The following is a 20270-nucleotide window of genomic DNA, read 5'->3' as shown; positions in this document are numbered from 1 at the left end:
CCTAAGCCTGCTACTGGTTCCAGGGCTTGGAGCTGGTTCTGTGTGGAAAGGCTCTCACTGGAGGGCCTTTTCTGTGAAGGTGGCCGTGTGGGAGGAACCCACTGCTGGAGTGTCCGGGGCTGCCTGGAGAAGACTCTAGCTGCCCTGCCCTACTCTGATAAGCTGCCCAAATCCGGGCCTGCAGCCCGGGCCAAGCTTCACTGGGTGGGAGTCTCACCCCATGGTTCTATTTTAGTCCGAGTCTCTCAATGCCTCCCCTTCTTGAATCCTGGGTTCTGGAGCGAGTGGAGATGCAGTCACCCTCTAGTCCACCATCTTGGATCACCCCATTGAAAATGCCTGCGGGCTGGAGGGCGGCAGGGCCGCCTGGAGAAGTCTCTGGCTGCCCTGCTCTGGTCCCAGAGGCTGCTTGCTGGTCGGAGGTCTCCGCTGGTTTGGGGACTTGTGTCTGTGTAGGAAGGCTGTCACTGGGCGGTCTGCTCTGAGAAGCTAGCCTAAAAAGGCCTGTTTATATTTTTTATATCTTTAAGGATTGACCCTTTTATGGGTATCTAATGACCTTTTATCTCTTATCACAATTTTTTGAGCTAGAAACTGTTTTATATTACATTAATATAACTCTCCTTGCTTACTTTTGGTTACTATTAAATTAAGTATCTTTTTCCATTCTCTTACTTTCAACTTATTTGTGCCTTTGGATCTAAAGTTAGGCTCTTATAGATAGCATACAGAAAAATCATGTTTTTGTACATTTTACTAATCTCTACTTTTTTAATTGGAGAATTTAATTACTTTCATTACTTTATTTTCTATGTTTTGTACATTTTTAAAAATATTTTCTCTATTTCTGTCCTTTTTTCTGTTGTTTAAATTTTTGTGTTATACTTTTTTTGATTATTTATTTTTTAATTTTTTACAGACTGCATTTTGATTCATTGTACACAAATGGGGTACATCATTTCGTTTCTGTGGTTGTACATGATGTAGATTCATACCATTCGTGTAATCATACATGTACGTAGGGTAATGATGTCTCTCATTCCACCATTTTTTATACCCCCCTCCCTCTCATTTACTTTTTTTGATTCTCTTCTCATTTGTTGTTACATTTTTAGATATTTTATTAATGATTATCATGTTCATTACAGTTAGCATCTTAAATTTCCGATAATTTAGTTTGAGTTAATACTACCTTAGTTTCAAAAGTACATAGACTGGGGTCTGGGGTAGAGCTTATTTGGTAGAGTGCTTGCCTCACACACACAGGGCCCTGGGTTCTAATCCCCAACACCGCAAAAAAAAAAAAGTATACAGACTGTTCATACATAGTCCCCCATGTTGTTACTTTCAGTAATCATATGTGTGTCCATTATGTGTATCTGATAAAAATCTGTAATTATTAATCAGTGCATTCATCTTTGAAATATTTAAGAAGCAAAAAAGATTTATAAGCCAAGAATATAATTATAATGGCCTTTATATTTACCTATGTGGTTATTTTGCCAACTTTTTTCTTCTTCATATGGCTCTGAGGTACAGTCCACTGTCATTTCAGGCTCTCTTGTTTTTATTTCTCTGAGCAATTTTAATTTCTTCTTCAGTTTTGGAGAACAGTTTTGTTGGATTAGGAATCAAGTGCACTTAAAGTGATTGTCTAAGGAGAGGAGAGGAGTAGGACTCAGGGATCAAGTGAGAAATATATATAAAATAAAACACTACAGTGGCCTTCTACAGACCCTTGAGCGCAGGTTGCCATGAACTGAGGAGTGGACTTAACTTGATTCTCTGCTTCTGTCTGAGTGAAAGAAGGGGAAAAAATTAAAGCCAAAGTCCTTGCATTCTTACAGCAGGACTGTTACTTCCTTCTTAGATTTGCCCAAACCTTCCTGGGTTTCTGTCCTCTAAAGACCTGGTTTTGTCCATTTCTTTCAATTCTGTAAACTACTCCATTTTGTCAGTAAATACCCTCTTTTCTTTTTATACCCCCAGAAGATAGCAGAATCAACCTCTCTTGCTTGCCATGGAAGTCTTCAATGAATGTGTCCCTGGGGAAATATCAAGACTCTTCTTAGTGGACAGACTAAAGGATCTGTGTCTGAGCTGCTTTGTGTTCAAGGCCATGACTACAATTTGGTAGAGACAAGAACACTTTTAAAGATCTTGTTTTTGGCTGGAGTGTTGATGTCCCAACACTTTTCACAGTGCCTGGTATACAGTAAGGAGTCATTAAATCTTTTGTACTAATGACAGCTCTTACCACTTTTAGGTTGCCTTTTTCTTGATTTAGTATTTGGTTGCCGTAGACCTATGATTTTACACCTTAAGCCCCCAAATTCTGACAAAAAATAGAGTTTTTTTTTTTTTTTTTGGTACCAGAGATTGAACCCAAGGGCCCTTGACCACTGAGCTACATCCCCAGCCCTTTTTATTTTTATCTTTTTTTTTTTTATCTTTTGACAGGGTCTCACTGAGTTGCTCAGGGCCTCTCTAAATCTCTAAATTGATGAGGCTAGCTTTGAACATAGGATCCTTCTGCCTCAACCTCCTGAACTCCAGGGATTAAGGTGTGCACCAGTGTGCCTCATTTGACAAAGTCAGTGTTTCTCTGAAAGTATGATCCCTTGGAGTGTATCCACTCTGCCATTTTCATTGATGTCGCCCTAACATTTTTAATGAAGACAGGTCGTTTTACTATTATCCTTTTAAAAGAATTTAAGAATAGTATTCAAAGTGACCTTTTCAAAATTTTATTTCTAAGTAAGATACATATTTTGTGAAAAAACATTTCTTTGGCCAAATAAGTTTGGGAATCATTGTAGGCATTTAAGAGTAGTATGGAAAGCCACAATTTAAATATTTTTAAAATCCCAGATGTTTGTCAATGGAACCTCCTTTATTTTGCAGCATACCTGTTAGTAGCTAAAAGAATTTCTGTTCTGTGGAAAATAATTCATTTAACATATCTGAATGTGATGTGAGTCTCTAAACTAGGATTTTCAACTGAAAAAAATTTCTGTATTATAGTCACATAAGACTTTGCCATAATTGTTTTTGAAGCTTTTGGTCATCAATTAACTATCAGGATTTTTATGGCTTAAAAAAAATTAAAGGCTTAAAACTACAATAAGATAGCACTTCATATTTGATAGGATGACTAGAATTAAGTCAAATAATAACAAGTGTTGGAGAGAGTGTGAAAAAATTGGAACTTCCATATACTGCTGGTAGGAATATAAAATGGTATAGCCACCTTGGAAAATTCTGGCAGTTCCTCATTTAAAATAGAGGTATTATAGGACCCAGAAGTTAGAGTTCCAAGAGACCTGAAAACATATATCCATACAAAAACGAATACATAGATGTTGATAGCAACTTTTTATGATAGCTAAAAGGTGGAAACAACCTAAGAATTGGTAAATAAAATGTGGGTAATCCATACAACGTATGACTACTCATATAAAGAAAGGAAGTATAGCTGCATCCTCCAGCCTGGTTTAACTTTGAACATTATGCTAAAGGGAAAAAGCCAAATACAGAAAACCAAGCATTACATGATTCCGTTAATATGAAAGTCTAGAATTTTTTTAGTGACAAAAAGATTAGTGGTTGTTTAGAGCTAGTGGTATAAGAAGGATGGGGGATTTGGTAGGAGGTGATTGCCAAAGTGTCCAAAGTTGGTTGGTTTTTTTTTTTTTCTAAAGTGGTAAAAATATTCTAAAGTTGACTGTGGTCTTGGTTTCATATTATCTGTGAAAACACTGAAAGTCATTGAATTGTACACTTTAAATGGGTGAGTTATATAGGTATGTAGATTATATCTTAATAAATCTTAAAAAATAAATATGAATACCAGTACTAATTTTATGATTCAGTACTGAAACCCCTGAATGTATGTATTATAGAGAGTTTTGACCTAAAAAAGTCAAGACCAGTGAACAAATATCCAAGTATCTTTGGAAATGTGGATTTGCAGTTGAGTTAACCAGTACCATTTCTCTCTTTAGTAGTTGAATTGTTTACTTTTGAATATAAGATGACTGCCTCTCATATTGAGTGAAGTTGGTGTTGGATTTCTTCTAAGAAGGACTTTTTACTTCCATTTTGAATTTCGTAAGGATTCCCAAGACTTATTGCATAGTAAAGCATATTGGAGTATTCAGGAAGGGATTCCAGATCTGATTATTCCCCCCATCAAAGCATGTATATATATTCATATTCCCAAGTAAAACTCAGGTGCCACTGTTTTTATCTATTACCTTTGAATAATACATCCCCAGCCTGAGACATGACTATATATCAGTATTGGAATTAAGCCAATTAATTATCCTATAGTGACCTCTATTCAAGTGAAAGGAGTTGTCTCCGGTCTCTCCCTTTAAATCAAAAAATGAGAAATGATTAAACTTACGAAGGCACTTATTTTAAATTTAGTGGAAAAATCTAGATGCCAAAAGCTAGGCCTCTTGAACCTGTTAGTCAAGTTATAAATAGAAAGGAAAAGTTCTTGAAGTAAATTAAAAGTGCTACTCCAGTGAACACATAAAAGAACAAAATAGTGAAATAGCCTAATTGCTGATATAGACAAAGTGGTTTGGGTATAAGTTAAACCAGCTACACTGTTCCAAAGTTTATCCAGAGAAAGGCCCTAAGTCTCTTCAATTCTGTGAAGGCTTAGAGAGGTGAGGAAACTGCAAAGAAAAGTTTGAAACTGGCAGAGGATGGTTCATGAGGTATTAAGAAGTCATCTCACCAGGCACAGTGGCGCATGCCTGTAATGTCAGCTGCTCGGGAGATTGAGGCAGGTGGATCAAGAGTTCTTAACTAGCCTCAGCAAAAGTGAAGTGCTAAGCAACTCAGTGAATCCCTGTCTCTAAATAAAATATAAAATAGGGCTGAGGAAATGGCCCAGTGGTCGAGTGCCCCTGAGTTCTACCTCAGTAGTCCCCCTACTCTCCCCAGAAATGAAGTCATAGCAGTAACGTAAAAGTTCATTTGTTAATGTAGAAGCTATAACAAGTTGTCCAGAAGATCTAGCTAAGATATTTGATGAAAGTGACCACACTAAACAATAGATTTTCATTGTAGACAAAATAGCCTTCTATTTGGTGAAAGGTCTCAGGACTAATTCCTGGATTCTTGATCCATTTTGAGTTGTTTTTTTGCACAGGGTGAGAGATAGGGGTTTGATTTCATTTTACTGCATATGGATTTCTAGTTTTGCCAGCACCCTTTGTTGAAAAGGCTATCTTTTCTCCATTGTATGTTTTTGGCACCTTTGTCTAATATGAAATAATTGTATTTATGTGGTTTTGTCTCTGTGTCCTCTATTGTGTACCGTTGGTCTACCTGTCTATTTTGGTGCCAGAACCATGCCATTTTTGTTACTATTGCTCTATAGTAGAGTTTAAGGTCTGGTATTATGATACCTCCTGCATCATTCTTCCTGCCCAGGATTGCTTTGGCTATTCTGGGTCTTTTGTTATTCCAGATGAATTTCATGATTGCTTTCTCTGTTTCTATGAGAAATGTTGTTTCCTTTTAATTGGAATTGTGTTAAATCTGTATAGCACATTTGGAAGTATGGCCAGTTTGATAATATTAATTCTGCCTATCCAAGAACTTGGGAGATTGTTCCATCTTCTAAGGTTTTCTTCAATTTCTTTCTTTAATGTTCTCTAGTTTTCATGTAGAGATCTTTCACCTCTTTGGTTCGATTGATTCCCAAGTATTCCATTTTTTTTGAGGCTATTGTGAATGGAGTTGTTTTCTCATTTCCCTTTCAGACGATTCATTGCTTATGAATAAAAATGCTTTCGATTTATGAGTGTTGATTTTATAACCTGCTGTTTTGCTGAATTCATTTATGAGGTCTAGAAGTTTTCTGGTGGAGTTTTTTGGATCCTCTAAATATAGAATCATGTCATCAGCAAATAGCGATAGCTTGAGTTCTTTTTTTCATATTCATATCCCTTTAATTTCTTTGGTTTGTCTAATTGCTCTGGCTCGTATTTCAAGGACGATGTTGAATAGAAGTGGTGAAAGAGGGCATCCCTGTCTTGTTCCAGTTTTTAGAGGGAATGCTTTCAGTTTTTCTCTATTAAAAATGATGTTGGCCATGGACTTAGAATAAATAGCCTTTACAGTGTTGCAGTATGTTCCTGCTATCCCTATTTTTCTAGTATTTTGAACATGAAAGGGTTTTGTAAGAAAAAGTAGGCCTGAATCTCCATCACATTGACTTAGGACCAGACTTCCTTAACAAGACCTCCATGGCCCAAGAAATAAAAGCATGAGTCAATAAATGGGACAGATTAAAACTAAAAAGCTTTTTCTCAGCAAAGGAAACAATAAATAATGTAAAAAGAGAGCATACAGAGTGGGAGAAAATCTTTTTCCACACACACTTTAGACAGAGCACTAATCTCCAAAATTTATAAAGAACTTAAAAAACTTTACACCAAAAATACAAAGAACCCAATCAATAAATGGGCTAGGGAATAAATGGGCAGACACTTTATGAAAAAGTGCTTATCGTCTCTAGTAATTAAAGAAGTGCTAATTAAAACCACCCTAAAATTTCATCTAACTCCAATTAGAATGGCTATTATCAAGAACACAAGCAATAATAAGTGTTGGCGTGGATGTGGGGAAAAAGGTACACTCATACATTGCTGGTAGAGTTCCAAATTGGTGCAGCCACGCTGGAAAGCAGTATGGAAATGCTTCAGAAAACTTGGAATGAACCCCACTTGTCCCAACTATCCCATTCCTCAGTTTATACCCAAAGGTCTTAAAATCTGCATACTACAGTGATGCAGTCACATCAGTGTTCATAGCTGCTCAATTCATAATAGCTAGATTGTGGAACTAACCGAGATGCCCTTCAATTGATGAATGAATAAAGAAACTGTGGTATATATACACAATGGAATATTACTCAGCTATAAAGCAGAATAAAATTATGGCATTTTCTGGTAAATGAATGGAGTTGGAGAATATCATGCTAAGTGAAATAGGCCAAGCCCCCAAAAACCAAAGGCTGAATGTTTTCTCTGATAAGTAGATGACGATACACTGAGAGGGGTGGCGAGAGAAGAATGAAGGAACTTTGGATAGTGTAGAGGAAGATAGGGTGGGACAGGGTGGGGGAAGGAAAGATAGTAGAATGAGACAGACAGTATTACCCTATGTATATGTATGATTACATGAATGGTGTGAATCTACATTGTGTACAACCATAGAAATGAAAAGTTGTACCCCATTTGTGTACAATGTATCAAAATGCAGTCTGTAAAAATAAAAATTTAAATAAAAAAACAAAAAATAAATTTAAAAAATGTTAGATGACTCCCCCCGTGCCAAATAACCTTCTATTACCTGGCTTTATAGGACAAGTTGACTCCCCTGTTAGAGGCTAATGAAGCTGGTGACTTGAAGTTGAAGCCAATCCTTATTTTCCATTCTAAAAACCATGGGGCCTTTAAGAATTATGCTAAATCTCCTCCACCTGAGTACTGTAAATGAAACAGTAAAGCTTGGATGACAGCATATCTGATTACAACATGGTTTACTGAGTACTTTAAACCCACTGTTAAGACATACTGCTCAGAAAAAAACAATGATTCTTTTCAATATTATTGCTTATTGACAATGCACCTGGTTTACCCAAGAGCTCTGATGGCAATATATGTATCAAGATTAAAGTTGTTTTCATGTCTGCTAACAACATCCATTCTGCAGTCCCCAAAAGAAGAAGTAATTTTAACTTTCATTTTTTTATTATTTAAGAATACATGTCATAAGGCTATTGCTGCCAAGGATAGTGATTCCTCTAATAGATCTAGGCAAAATATCAATTGTAAACCTTCTGGAAAGAATTGTAAGTGCCATTAGAAATAGTTGAGACTCATGGGAAGAGACCAAAATATTGACATTAATAGAAGTTTGGAAGAAGTTGTTGGCAGATCTTGTAGAACTTGTGGGAAGAGGAGAATTGAAAGTATACCCTGAAAGTGTGACTGAATAACTGTAATCATATGATGAAACTTTAACAGAGAAGGAGTTGCTTCTTAACGATGAGCAAAAGAAAGTGGTTGCATGAGATGAAATCCACTGGTGAAGATGGATTCATCTTCAACATTGTTGAGATGACAAAGAATTTAGAATGTTCCCTAAATTTAATTGGTAAAGGAGTGGCAGGGTTTGGGAGGATTGACTTCAATTTTTAAAGTTCTCCTGGAGGAAAATGCTATTAAATAGCATCACATGCTACAGAGAAATTTTTGGCAAAAGGAATATGATACTGTAAGTATCATTGTTGTTGTCTTTAAGAAATTGCTACTGCTAATCCAGCCTTTACCACTAGCCATCCTGATAATTCAGCAGCCATCAACATAGAGGCAAGACCTCTCTACCAGTCTTTCACTCATGGAGGCTAGGGTGGTCACTAGCAATTTTTCAGTCATTTCACAGACTACAGTATAATGTAAACATAACTTATATGCTTTGTATTTGTGACTTGCTTTATTGTAATATCTTGTATGTACAGTGGTACATATTCTGACACCTTTGGGAAAAGTATCATCAGAAGAGTATGTTTTCTAAACAACTGGCAATCTGTGTCAAATATTTACAGTTATAATTTGTTAAATGGATAAGCCAGAGTGGAATCTCATTTTAATGTAGTAGTGTTTGGGTTATATATTTTTAAATTAGTTAATAAAATTAAGTATTTTTATTCTTTTTCTTATATTTGGGTCTTCTATATATTATTTTTACCTGTTTTTCTATTAGTAATCTCTCATATTAATATAAAATAATTTTAATCCTTTATAATATATGTGTGTGTTCTCAGACTTTGTCATCTGTCTTTACATTTTACATTTTTGTGTTGGATTATAAAAATAGAGAATTCTAATGGGGGAGCCTATTGATGTTTTTTGTTTGTTTTCTTTTGTTTGTATTATGACTTCAATCTAGGGATGCTTTACTGCTGAGCTACATCCCTAGCCCTTGTTTAATTTTTAAATTTTGAGACAAGGTCTTGCCAAGTTGCTTAGAATCTCTCTCAGTTGCTGCGGTTGTCCTCAAACTTGCAGTCCTCCTGAGTCACAGGGATTACAGGTGTGTATCCCATGTTCTTGGATAGCAGAATTAACATTGTCAAAATGGCCATTCTACCAAAGGCACTATACAGATTCAGTGCAATTCCAATTAAAATCCCAATGACATTCCTCATAGAAACAGAGAAAGCAATCATAAACTTCATCTGGAAGAACAAGAAACCTCGAATAGCCAAAACAGTCCTGAATAGAAAAAGTGAAACAGGAGGTATCACAATACCAGACATTAAACTATACTACAGAGCAATAGTAACAAAAACAGCATGGTTTTGGCACTGAAATAGACAGGCAGACCAACGGTACAGAATAGAAGACACAGAGACAAAACCACATAAATACAGTCTCCTCATACTAGACAAAGGAGCCAAAAACATACAATGGAGAAAAGATAGCCTGTTGAACAAATGGTGCTGGCAAAACTGGAAAGCCATATGTAGTAAAATGAAATTAAACCTTTATCTCTCACCCTGCACAAAACTCAACTCAAAATGGATCAAAGACATAGGAATTAGACCAGAGACCCTGCACCTAATAGAAGACAAAGTAGGCCCGAATCTTCATCATGTTGGCTTAGGATCAGACTTCCTCAATAAGACTCCCAAAGCACAAGAAATCAAAGCAAGAATCAATAAATGGGATGGACTCACACTAAAAAGCTTTTTCTCAGCAAAGGATACAATCAAGAATGTGAAGAGAGAGCCTACAGAGTGGGAGAAAATATTTTCCACATGCACTTCAGATAGAGCACTTGTCTCCAAAATTTGTAAAGAACTTAAAGTTTACAACAAAAATACAAAGAACCCAATCAATAAATGGGCCAAGGAACTGGACAGACACTTTACAGAAGAAGACACACAGGCAATTAATAAATATATGAAAAAGTGTTCATTGTCTCTAGTAATTAGAGAAATGCAAATTAAAACAACTCTAAGATTTCATCTTACTCCAATTAGAATGACTTTTATCAAGAGCACAAACAATAATAGATGTCGGTGTGAATGTGGGGAAAAAGGCACACTTTCACCTTGCTGGTGGAGTTGCAAATTGGTGCAGCCACTCTGGAAAACAGTATGGAGAATCCTAAGAAAACTTGGAATGGACCCACCTTTTGACCCAGTTATCCCACTCCTCGGTTTATACCCAGAGGACCTAAAATCAGCAAACTACAGTTATAGCCACATCAATGTTTATAGCAGCTCATTTCACAATAGCTAGATTGTGAAACCAACCTAGATGCCCTTCAAAAGATGAATGGATAAAGAAACTCTGGTATATATGTTTTTCCTTTTTTTTTAACAAGTTTCTTTCTGGCTGTTGTCATATCTTGAAAAAATCTTCCTCATCAAGATTAGAAGTAGCTGTAAATTCTGTAAATTTTATTTTAGTGCCCAAGTTTAATTTTTTTAAAATGTGATACCAGGGATTAAACCCAGGGGTGCTCTTCCATTGAGGTATATTCCCTGCCCTTTTATTTATTAATTTATTTTTTTGTGACTGGATCTTGCTAAGTAACTATTCAGGCTGGCCTGGAATTTTCTATCCTCCTGCCTCAACTCAGCCTCCTTAGTTGGAATTACACCTAGCTCTAAGATTAAGTCATCTTCTTTTTTTTTTCTTCCCAGTGCTGGGAATTGAACCCAGTGTCTCACACAGACTGAACCAGCTCTCTCCCACTGAGCTATAACTCCAGCCCAAGCTTTTGTTTTTTATATGTCGTTTTAAAATTTTGCTGCTGTTGATACTAGTGATTATCAAAGGAAAGGAAAGGAGTACACATTTTCTCCCTACAATTAACCAGTTTGAATATTTTAAAAAATTATCTGTTTTTCAAATTCCATTATTTAGAATTAATACTCATACTGTACTCTTGGATTTAGGACTGTTTCTGGACTTTTTTTATAGTTTTCTATATTTTTCAGAGGAATATTGGTATATTTATAAAAACAAGCTGGAATTTTATTAAACTTTGTAAATTAACTTGATCATTGCCATTTTATAATATTGAGTCCTCTCAATGAAAAAATGTATTTCTCTGAATTCATTTAAGCTGCCTTAATGTTTATTTTCCTTTCTTATAAAGTGTACATATTTGTCTTTTTTCCATCACAGTTATTGTCAACTTCAAGTGCCTGTTATACTTACTGCCTCTACTTTTTCTGCTTTCATTTTCCTAGGTACATTCTAATAGATTCTTTTATATCCATCACCCCACTGTAACTACAGTCATCAGAATAAACATTACTTCCATGTTGCTAAAGCCAGTGGTTAGTTCCAACTCATGTCTTCCTTAATCTACTTGAAATACTTGAAGCACTATATTCTTGAAACATTTTTGTCAGTTGATTTCTAGAACGTTTCTCTTTCTTGGCTGCCTAACTGACTGGTACCTCTTCCTGAGCTGTAGATGTTGGTGTGCCCCAGAAATGAATGTTTAATCCCTTTTCTTTTCTCTACAACCCACATTTCTCTTTTGAGTTCATCTACTGTTAAGGATTTAAAATACTATTTATCTCTTTTGTTCACTGAAGTGCCATACCTGCCTCTTAGTAGATGCTCTGGAAAATGATACATACTGATGGCTGTTTTTCTTTTTACCTACTCCTCAACTCTAAATCCCCAGGTCATATATCTAATGTCCTGTATTAGATCTTTATTATAATGTCCTATATTTGAATCCTCTCAGATTCTCTTAGAAATAACATATACAGCATGTCCAGTACAGAACTCTTGATTTCCTAACACCTTTTTACTCCCCATAAAATCTACTGCTCTTCAGTTTTATATTTCAGCAAATAGCAACTCCCTCTTGCCAGTGGCTCAAGATACAAACTTTGGAGTTATCCTTTCTTCCTATTTTCTGTACAGTGAGTTCATTAGCAAATATTGTCTGTTTTACTCTGAAGGTGTATCTAAAAGCTAGTTTTTTAAAACTACCAGTGCTCATTGGTCCAGCTACTAGCATTTCTCACCTGCCTGTCACTATAGTTGTCAGTCTGTTCTCTTGCCCTGTTTGTACCCTTGTTCTCTATAGTCTGCTCTTAGCAGAGCAGCCAGAGCAGGACTTTTAAGGCATCAAATCAAAAAAGCCATGCAATGATGTGTACATGTAGTCATCCTAGGTATTTGGAGGCTGAAGGAGGAGGATCTCTGGAGTCCAGAGGTTGGGGTCAGCCTGGGCAACAGAATAAGATCCTGTCTCTTAAAAAAAGCAAACAAATCAAAAAATCAAGTCAGATAATGTTAGTCCTCTACTTATAATTCATTGGATCCCTTACATGAACCCATAAAGTTCTATCCAGCATAGCCCAAGGTCATCTTTCTGAGTATTCTAATTGTACTTTTTCCCTTCTGCTCACCTCCAGCCATTTACCTCCTTGCTTTTCCACAAATATATGGAGAATATTCCCATCTCAGGGTCTTTTCCTTACTCTCTCCTTTATGAATATTCTTAATGTGCTACCCTTTCACTTTTATGGTGTCTCTGAGCAAGCATAACATCCTTAGCAAATCCTTCCTGAACTGCCGAATCCAATGGTAGTGCTCCATATCACTCTCTTTTTGATCCTATTTTGATTCCTTGTCTGTATCACCACCTCTTGGTTTTGTACTAGTAGATTATGTGCTCTTTGAGATCAAGCGTGTGCTCTTTGTTTTGTTCAATGTTGGATATGTGGGTGCTAAGACAGGTTTTTATTATTTTGAATGGGATTTTTTTCTGACTAATAATTGCTATTATAAAATAAAACCATTTGATGTATTTATTTTATGGTCAGACAACTTACTGAGATACTTTTTAAAAATTAGATCTTTGTGTTTATACATAATAGTTGGGTTCATCCCAAGGCAACTCAGAGAGGTATGAAAATTGATTTCAGTTCATAATCATTCCTTTTTACTCCCCTTTTCCCTTCTTGTCCTCTCCTACCGTCTCTTACTTGACTAGACTTCCTTTCACTTGTCTATTAATTTGTATTTGATTGGTTCTTTATGTAAACTGTTATACTCTTTTTTGAAAATAACTTTCAGATGATACCTAAGGTACTATGCTGCAAATAATTTTTGCCTTGGTCATTCTGATATTGATCTTTCTCATATGTTTTAAACTTTTCTCAAATATACTTTTATAGCTTTACCTAGAACTTTTAGATCAGTGTTGGATGATATTAAGATTCTTGTGATATTGATGGTGAGATTCCCGTTTCTGACTTGAAAGCAAATGCTTCCCTATTCTTGAAGAATTTTTCTGTTTCTGGTTTGCCAAGTGTATTTGTATGTCTATATGTGAATGTGTATGTGAGAGAGGGAGAATAAATCAGGAATGTGTACTAAATTTTATTAACTGTCTCTTTGGCATCATTCAGTACATGATGAAATGTTTTTCTCTGTTTAGTTTTTAATATGATGAGTCATAATTACATATATTTCTTGTAGTTGAACCACTCTAGAAATAATTCCTACATGTCCTATGCTTTATCTGCATAATATGTTCTTACATTTGATATGTTAGTACTTAAAATTTATGCATAAAATGTTTAAGGGACATTGGCTTATCATCTTTGTAAAAGTTTTATATAGGTTATGCTAACTTTGAAAGTTAAATTGAGAAAATTTCTGTTTTTATTCTAATCATACTGTAATAAATTATTGATTGTGTTTAGGCAAAAACATGTCTTTGGCCTTATTGAGCTCAAAAATCTTTCCAAGCTTCAGGATAGATAGTTGAATTAGCACTATTTTTTGCTCCTTGAGATTGAAATTCATTTCAGTTGGGGAGGCGGGGATAGATGATTCCTTGAAAACTATGAAGTTTGTTTTTTTCTTCGCATCAGTGTGTGTGTGTGTGTGTGTGCGTGTGTGTGCGTGCACGCGCGCGTGTTTATGCAAGTGTGTGCATATAACATGTACACATTTTAACTTTTTTAGTTATTTTAAGCATTAAATGTAAAACCTATTTATTGTAGTATTTATAGTATCCATAAGTATGGTAGAAACTTAGTTTTGTTTTATTTATTTTTTGTGGTACAAGGAATTGAACCCTGTGGTTCTTTATTTACCACTGAGTTACATCTTCAGTCTTTCATTTTGTAAAATTTTGAGACAGGGTCTTGCTGAGTTGCTGAGGCTGACCTCAAACTTTTGATCTTCCTCCCTCAGCCTATCAGGTAACTAGGATCACCAGTGTAGACCACCACACCTGGCTGTGTAGTAGTTTGAAAATGTGTCCACAGTTACCTTGATACACCTCCCTTCAGAAAGTACAGACTAAGTACATGAGTGTAGATTGAATTTAGTGACTTGTTTCTGATTAATAACATGCAGCAGAAAACATGTTGTGAGGTACTTTATGAAGAGCCTCATGTAATGAGGAATATAGGTTTCCTGCTTAGCAACTTCATGAATATGACCTCATGAATAAGCTTGGTGACAAATCCTCCAACCCCAGTAAAGCCTACCACTTTAGCTCACACTTTGATTGTAGTTTTATAAGAGACCCCGAGTCAGAGGCACCCAACTAAAATGCTTCTTTGAATGCCTACTCACAGAAACAATGAGATAATGAATATTTATTGTTTTAAGCTACTGAAGTGTTGGCCTAATTTGTTATACAACATACTAATTAATACAAAATGTTTCATTGATTTTTTGTTAATATTTTTGGCTTATTGCTTGCTTTCAAAATGTAGCCTGTATATTCAACCTTTTGGTTCATACTCATTTGTGGCTTGATAATCAATTAAAAAATAAAATAGGGGCTAGGGATGTGGCTCAGTGGTAAAGCACTTGCCTAGCATGCATGAGGCTCTGAGTTCAAATCCCCCAGCACCAAAAATAAATAAATAATTAAAACAAAATAAAATATTGGAGAAGGTCTCTTATTAGTACATTTATTCAACCTTCTTTTGCCTCTTTAATCCAGAAGGACATGTTCAAAATTTCTCATTTCCTGGCTTTTGTTTAATATATTTCAATATAATCTTGTGTATTTATTTTAAATCATATATATAGATTATGAATTGATTTCATCTGTTTTTTTGTTGTTTTTATTCTCCAGGTTAGTATTTTTGTGTTATATTTTTTAAAATCTTTTTGTTTTTCAGACCTGTATTTCTGATTTCTAAATGAACATAGCCTTTATAATTAATTTTATCAACCTTGGATCTATAATTTTCAAAATGTTAAGATCATTGCACACATAAATAAATAAATGTGCCAAAAATGTATTTAGCTCATTAATGAGAAAATTGGATCATCAGTATCTTACAACGCTAGCTCAAAGAATATTTGATTAATTTCATATTTATGGTTACTGAAGGAAGAATGTTGGAATGAGAAGTTTAAATTAACTATCTTAGCCATTAGATAAACATTAATAATTTCCTTGTCAGTAAAATGGTAAGTTTTGGGATTTTTGGACAGAAACCATTTGCATCCCTACTGAACAAAAATCTAAGCATATGGACTGTGGTGAGTAGTAAATAATGAAGTGAGATAAATGTATACTTAAGTAACCCTACTGTAGGCTTGATAGATAATGCTCCCCTATGACATTTAAAGGAAACAGAATCTTTTTTTGCCTTATTTCCAGCAGTTGGATAATTTTTTCCAACATACACATACTAGAAATTTTAACTTTTTGTGACATAAACATAAAAAGTTTCAGAATAACATTACCACTGTAACCACAAAAGAAAGGTCCCTGTTTTTAAATGTACATTTTGAATGTTGGCAGATATAGTTGCTTATGTAATCACAATCAGTCAAGATACAGAACATGCCTGTCACCTGGAAAAGATCCCTTGTATTTGTTCCCAGATATTCTGTCTACCTATGGAACTCCACCCCTGCCTAAGACAACCAATGATCCCATTTTCTGTCACTATCAGTTTTGCTTTCCCCCAGTGTAAATGTAATCTTACAATATGAACTTATTTGTGTCCACCTTCTTTCTCTCAGCATGTTTTAAAGGTATATATATCCATGTGGCTGTGTGTATTAGTAGTTCATTCTTTTGTTATCACTGAGACATTTCACTGTCATTGTATCAGCAGACCACGATTTATGTATCTGTTTGCCTGTGGATACTCAGGGAGTGTTTTATTTAGTACCTGATGTGTTTCTGTATTCATTTTGGTCTTGCTTTTTCAGCAGTTTTGTAGTTGTCAGTGTAGAGCTCTTGAGCACCTTTTACATTTATTCCTAAGGAATTCATGATGTGTGAATGGAGTTTTTTTCATTATTTTGTTATTATTACCTACAAATTGGATTATTTCTTGAGGTTTTGTTCATCCATGGGTTATTTAGAAGTGTGTTGTTTAACCTCCAAATATTTGAGGATTTTCTGGTTACTGTTCTTTCATTAATTTTTAGTTTAATTATTGTCATCTGAAAACATGCTTTGGGTGATACTATGCCTTTAAAATAAGGAGTGTTATATGTCCCAGGACATGATCTGTATTAGTGAATTTTTCATGGAAGCTTTGGAAAACTCATTTATGCTGCTGTTGTTGGATGGAGTATTTTTTCTCTTGATCAGTTATCTGGGAGTTTTATGTACCATGTATGTAATAAGGCAAATAAATGTATTCACAGCTAAAAACCAAAGTAAATATTTATGCAGTATTCATGTTCAATATATAGGTCTCCAAATTAGTTGTTGCTGATAGGCAGAATGTAATACAGTCAACTGTTAGGCCTTTCTGGGCATTTCTTTCAACCACAGTTATTGTCAGCTTTAGCATTGTCAATTTTGTGCTACTTATACTCTCACTTTCTTTTCTTCTCTATTCCTGACATTAAAGTAAATGTAAATGTAAATGATGGCATCTTCTTTCACGGAAATGTAAAGATACTCCCTTTACAGAAATTACCAAAAGTGCTTTTCAAATGACAAGATAATACATTACTCTACTGTAGTGCTTTAATTTAGCTAAAAATGAATAATAGAGATCTTTTTAAAGATAATATATAGTTGATAAATTTAGATTTATTGTGAAGAATGAGTGGAATAATTGTAATAAATATAGCTAATTTTGCTTTTGTATCTCAAATGTATTGTGGTATGGTTTTGTCCATTGAAACAAAAGACTGGTAAAATTAGAAGATAGCTTCCCCCACTTCACAGCTAAATTAAGTTTTACTATTCTGACTTTGTGATTCCTTATTTTTTCAATTTTTCTTCCTTTTTCTCTTTCTGACCATGCTCAGCTTCAGCTTTATAAATGCTTTGGGTCCTACTCTTTTGGAAGAGTTACTATGTGTTGCCTTCATGAAAGTAGCCATTGAATTGAGTTTTTAAAAAATATAATAATATGAAAAAATGTTCAACATCTCTAGTAATAAGAAAAATGCAAATCAAAACTACCCTAAGATTTCATCTCACACCAATTAGAATGGCGATTATCAAGAACACAAGCAACAATAGGTGTTGGCAAGGATGTGGGGAAAAAGGTACACTCATACATTGCTGGTGGGGTTGCAAATTAGTGCAGCCACTCTGGAAAGCAGTATGGAGATTTTTCAGAAAGCTTGGAATGGAACCACCATTTGACCCAGCTATCCCACTCCTTGGCCTATACCCAAAGGACTTAAAATCAGCATACTACAGAGATACAGCCACATAAATGTTCATAGCTGCTCAATTCACTATGGCCAGATTGTGGAACCAACCTAGATGCCCTTCAATTGATGAATGGATAAAGAAACTGTGGCATATATATACAATGGAATATTACTCTGCCATGAAGAATGATAAAATCATGGCATTTGCAGGCAAATGGATGAAATTGGAGGATATCGTGCTAAGTGAGATAAGCCAATCTCAAAAAACTAAAGGATGAATGATCTCGCTGATAAGCGGATGAGGACATATAAGCGGGGGGTAGGAGGGGTTAGCGTTAGGGTTAGGGTTAGGTTTAGGTTTAGGGATAAGGAGGGTGGTAAGAATGGAGAAAGGAAGGACTATATAGAGGGAAAAGAGGGGTGGGAGGGGTGGGGGGGAAGGGGAAAAAATAACAGAATGAATCAAACAACATTGCCCTATGTAAATTTATGATTTTAATTAAAATAAATAAAAAAAATATAATAATAGGTTCGTGTTACTCCCATTCTTGTCCTAAACATAGATTCCTCTAGGAATGTGCTAGCATTATAACTACCTTCCCAGCTATTGCCTGTTCCTTGAGGGTAAGCATAGTTAGTGACCTTGACTTCTCTTTGTGTTCTAGCCTGAAAGAATAGACCCAAGTGCATCACGACAAGGATACGATGTCCGCTCTGATGTCTGGAGTTTGGGAATCACATTGGTATGTTTATGTTGACCCAACCTTGTCATAATAGTATAACAATAAGAAAGTTAGAAATGAAACACATTGAGGATGCTCATTTGTAGTGAGCAACCAGAAATAAATAAGTTCTTCTTTCCTATAGACTGTATTGAAATTTTGATCACATAGAAAAAGTATCTGTCTTAGTTTGGGTTACTTTAATGAAATATCATAAACTGCATGACTTATCGAGAACAGAAATTGATTTCTCATAGGTCTGGAGAATTTGAAACTCAGTATCAGGATGCTGACAGATTTGGTGTCTAGTGAACTGCAGAAGGGCCAAGGGACTTATCTGGGGTCTGTCTTGTGGGGGCAATAATTCCATTTATGAGGGCTCCACCTTCCTGATCGAATGACTTCCCCAAGATCCCATCTCTTAATACTATCACCTTGGAAATTAGGTTTCAACATACATTTGACATCCCCCTCCCACATGTCCTGGGGTGTGAATGCAGTGGTGCTCTACCACTGAGCTGTATCCTCATCCCTAGTTATTTATTTATTTATTTATTTTTTAAATTCTGAGACAGGGTCTCAGTAAGTTGCCAAAGCTGGTCTTGAATTTGGTGTCCTCTGGCCTCAGCCTCCTGAGTAGCTGGGATTATGGGCATGTGCCACTGTGCCTGGCCATATATTCACATTTTAAGGGAACGTAAACACTTGGTCTGTAATAGTGTCTTTATGTGCTTATTTCCTTTTTTCCAAATTTTTTTTTCTGCCAGAACTTGATGAGATTTTTCTAATTTTGGATAGATTCTATACCTTTTTCTACATTGTATATGAATTTTCTGCACAAGATGGTGCTGGCCTGTTAGATAGCATAAACCTTTTCCTTCCATTTTCCTTTCATTTTCAGTTTGAGCTACCTAAGACCCTATAGTTGAGATACAAAGAATCATGGCAATGAGTTTATTTTTGGTGTTTACCTTTTGTTTTTTGTTCTCCTACCAGGATTGAACCCAGGGATGCTTAACCATTGAACCAAATCCTGAGTCCTTTTTTATTTTCATTTTGAGACAGGGTCTTGTTAAGTTGCATAGGGCCTCTGTAAGTTACTGGGGCTGTCTTTGAACTTGATCCTCTTGCCTCGGCCTCCCAAACCATGGGATTATAAGTATGCACCACTGCACCCTGCCAGATTAGGTTTTTATTTTTGAACGTTATATTACCTTACAAAGGAATATGACCACTGTACTGGACCGTGACCTTCTGTTCAGGTAACTACAAATTGTGTAGAAGATTGTACTAAAAAAGTTGTAAACTAAGCTTCCAGAGTCTCTTATACAAAGGATTCAGAAACAGAGACTGAACAAGGGCATGCATTCTGGGAACATAATTTAGATTTAAGTTTGGTGTTTACCTTTAGTTCAAGTCCTCAAATTTGATCCATAGTTCTTTCTATGACTTTCGTTTCTAAATCAAACATAAGGTACTTATCCATCATAATTCTGAAGATAATACCTCTACCTGATTTTGGTTGATTCAAGGCTTTACATGGTTTTGCTTGGAGTTTAGATTATCATCATAGTCATTCCTGTGGGGAATAATAAGTAATGCTTAGTACATTTTACTTTTTCCTCTGTTCTCTTTAGTATGAGTTGGCCACAGGCCGATTTCCTTATCCAAAGTGGAATAGTGTATTTGATCAGCTAACACAAGTTGTGAAAGGAGATCCTCCACAGCTGAGTAATTCTGAGGAAAGGGAATTTTCCCCAAGTTTCATCAACTTTGTCAACTTGTGGTGAGTACCTGACTTGTGACAGCCCAGACACATGTGATGAGAATAGTAAGGTTACTTCATATTAGCAACGTTGTATAAAGA

At 35.5% G+C, this 20270-nt stretch overlaps 1 protein-coding gene across 6 annotated transcripts in view; it reads left to right on the top strand.

The window, feature by feature from the left end:
* MAP2K4 (mitogen-activated protein kinase kinase 4) overlaps nt 1–20270 on the top strand; it is a 125939-nt gene that overhangs the window by 92721 nt on the left and 12948 nt on the right. For all 6 annotated transcript variants that reach the window (XM_079135309.1, XM_079135310.1, XM_079135314.1 and 3 more), the window contains 2 exons: nt 18347–18424; nt 20041–20189. In XM_079135309.1, the coding sequence (XP_078991435.1) occupies nt 18347–18424; nt 20041–20189 (227 nt within the window). The remainder of the gene's footprint in view (nt 1–18346; nt 18425–20040; nt 20190–20270) is intronic.

This window comes from Sciurus vulgaris (genome assembly GCF_902686455.1).
Source record: "Sciurus vulgaris genome assembly, chromosome: 3".
Taxonomy (NCBI): Eukaryota; Metazoa; Chordata; class Mammalia; order Rodentia; family Sciuridae; genus Sciurus; species Sciurus vulgaris.
The sequence above is the reverse complement of the archived record's forward strand: the minus strand, read 5'-3'. Positions and strand labels throughout refer to the sequence as shown.